This window comes from Cajanus cajan, chromosome 1 (assembly GCF_000230855.2).
Source record: "Cajanus cajan strain Asha chromosome 1, NIPB_CcT2T_4, whole genome shotgun sequence".
NCBI lineage: Eukaryota > Viridiplantae > Streptophyta > Magnoliopsida > Fabales > Fabaceae > Cajanus > Cajanus cajan.
This window is the reverse complement of record NC_138517.1, coordinates 21,890,434-21,893,663: the sequence shown is the minus strand read 5'-3', so window position 1 is coordinate 21,893,663 and position 3,230 is coordinate 21,890,434. Positions and strand designations below refer to the sequence as shown.

General features: G+C 28.9%; 1 protein-coding gene across 1 annotated transcript; it reads right to left on the bottom strand.

The window, feature by feature from the left end:
- Positions 1 to 540: 540 nt before the first annotated feature.
- LOC145952776 (putative mitochondrial protein AtMg01250) lies at positions 541 to 867 on the bottom strand. Its single transcript, XM_083065766.1, has one exon. The coding sequence runs from the start codon at positions 865 to 867 to the stop codon at positions 541 to 543; it is 327 nt and encodes a 108-aa protein (XP_082921892.1).
- Positions 868 to 3,230: the final 2,363 nt, after the last annotated feature.

Below are 3,230 nucleotides of genomic sequence, written 5' to 3'. Positions count from 1 at the left end.
TCTTATGATTATGTTATTTGTTTAAGTAATGGATGTGGTGCTCTCTATCTGAACATGTTTGGTAGTTTAATAATAAAAGATTAAGTTACTCAAATTTTATTAATTATGTGTTTATGGTAATGCGGGGTAGAGGGTGTCACATGTTCCTTTCCCCTACAAACCTCCTTCCAAGCCACCTAAGCAATTTTCCTATAATTTTCATCCCTTCCCCAAAGAAAGAGTTTAAAAAGAGATTTAAGTTTAGAAATGATGCCTTAAGGAACCTTGAAGAAGGAAAGATAGTAGTTCGAAATGAAATTAAGGATTTATTTCAAGAGAACGCTACACCCATCAAAGGAAAAAGTTGAAGACTTCCATCTTGATACAACGCGGATTTGCCCTAAGAGGTAGCCCCAAATAGCAAAAAGGTAAAGAACTAACCTTGTAGTTTAGAAAAAAGGTAAACTAAGCCATCAAATTTAACACTTCAACATTAATATTGAACCCAAAGAGATTGTTTTTATGAAAATTAACTTTGAGACCCGCCACCAACTCAAAAATCTATAAGATGGATTTTATCACCCAAACATTATGTGAAGAAGCTCCACCAATAATCAAAGTGTCATCTGCATATTGAAGGTGAGACACACTAACTGACTGGTGTTCAAATGAATAGCCATTAAACACATGACATTTCACAACTTTGCACATCAATGCATTAAGGCCCTTAGCAACTATAAGAAAGAGAAATGGAGCAAGTGGATCTCCTTGTCTAAGTCTTTTGCCAACCCCAAACTCACCAGAGGGACTACCATTTAGTAGGACAAAAATTATTGCAGTGCTCACACATTCATCAATCCACTTCCTCCACTTTAACGGAAAACCCATCTTTTCCATCACGTACTGAAAGAACTCCCAATTGATTGAATCATAGGCCTTTTCAAAGTCAACTTTAAAAGGCAAACATTTACTTTTCTTCCTTCTATCTCCTCAATAATCTCATTGGCAACGACAACTCCATCAAAAATAGATCTTCCTTGTACAAAGGCTAACTGACAATCTGAAATAACGTTACCTATCATTGCCTTTAATCTGTTAGCCAAAAATTTTGCCACCACCTTAAACATACAACCAATTAGGGAAATTGGTCTATAGTCTTCAACTCTTTGAGGGCTTTCAATCTTTGGAATTAAAACGATACAAGAGCTATTAGAACCCTTCACCAATTTTCCATTTTCATGAAACTCATTGATAAAAGCCAAAAAATCTACCTTGACAACCTCCCAAAAGTCTTTAATAAAATTAAAATTAAAATCTGTCCAGGCCTAGACTTTTGATGTACAATTTCTTTTACGTATTTTATCTTTAATCCCTAATAATTGAAAAAATTAAAAACTATTAGAAACATAAAAATAACAAAATTTCCATAAAAATTATTATTATTTTAAAATACAAAATTTAAAATGTTTATACTTGAAATCATAACATGTAATAATCAATACACATTATATTTTCATATTTAAAATTTTACACTTATATAAAGCACTTATATTTTAACATTCGTTCCATCTTTAAATACTTATACAATTAAATTATTATAAAACTATTATATTATATTAGTGTAACCTATACTTTAGAAATTTTTTTTACTCATTTGCTTTACTATATTCTTTGTAAAAAGTTGATTTTTCACATTTGTACAAAGTATAATTATAAAAACTTCTTAGACAAAACTTGCTAATAATACATTAGATTTTTTTATTCAAATCATAAAGAGGTTTTTTTGCTAATCATTTCCAGATACATAAAAATGAAAATTTTCATAATTGCTAATATTTCAGTTAACATATTAATAGTTTTTGAAATGTTAACACTGCTTAAAGTGTTGACAAACGGTCCTTACCAACATACAAATCAATCAATGTTTGTATTAAGGTCAATTATATAATAAGGAACGTTCTCTAATTTTATGTTTTTGACCAACCAAATAAATAATACATTTATAGAAACCCTTTGACAAAAGATATACAAAAAGATTATACAAACATTACAAAAAGATGTTTTACGTCTACTCATAGCATATTGTCCGAACCACACTAGTTATATCCTTTTTCCAATAGATGGAACACTACTCTAATCCATCAACCACAAAAGAAAAACCAAATTATTTGCTAAATGTCATACTATAAAAAAATATCCCCTTGTAAAACTCAATTTATTGAATTACATGACAATGAAAATAACAATACATAAAAGTTAATGAATCTAAAATAAAAATGTGAAACTATGATATGCATTAGTTTGATCATATTTTCACAAAACTTGAGTTTGACTTCCATGTTAAAATCCTACTTTCTAGCATAACCATAAGACATACCCACCAAGCATTTGATGAAAAACATCTATCTACAACTTTGAGAATTCTTCTACATTTCACTTCTAGGTTTACTTCCAAAATTACTAAATAGACATCTACAACTCATTCTCAAGCTACATCTATAATAAATATTAAATTCTTGCAACACAATTCCATAGTCCCAAAAACCATCTATAATGTTTCATCATATTTTTTTGTTATGATTGTATTACACTAATTTTGGAACAAAGTGAAATATTCTTCAATCAAATTCATATTCTTCCTTTTTAGAGGAGTCTAGTTGATGATTGAAGGAACAAATATCGTACTTGTGATACTGGAGATCTTGGATTCTGTTGATGTTTTATGTTTTAAGAATTATAGTTTACTTTCCTTAAAACATATCTTCTTTAGATTTATAATGGCTAGGCATTTGTTTTAGTTTTATTTGAATTTGAAATGTGATACTTTTTACCTTTGTTTGAAGTTATCTAAGTATAATATTTCCTTCTTATAATCATTATATTTATTTATTTATGCATGAGGGGTTGAAGGTATCACAACTTATTTTGGAAAAAAGTGAAATGCTCTTCAACCAAATTCATACAATAAAACTATTGCAATCATTATCATCACCATCCACAAATATTCATTCATAAATATTATATTATCATTTGAGAATCACTCATTTAAGCATACACCTATTAATTATCATTTAGGATATCATAATATTTGATGTACAAATTTTCTCCGCATTTTATCTTTATTATTATTTGAAATATCCAAATATCAAATAAAGATTTTATTATCATTTCCATACATAAAAGCCAACGTGTAACGACCCACCATAGTCTCTACACTTAGTGGAATCGCACTACTGCTAGTGAAACTAAGA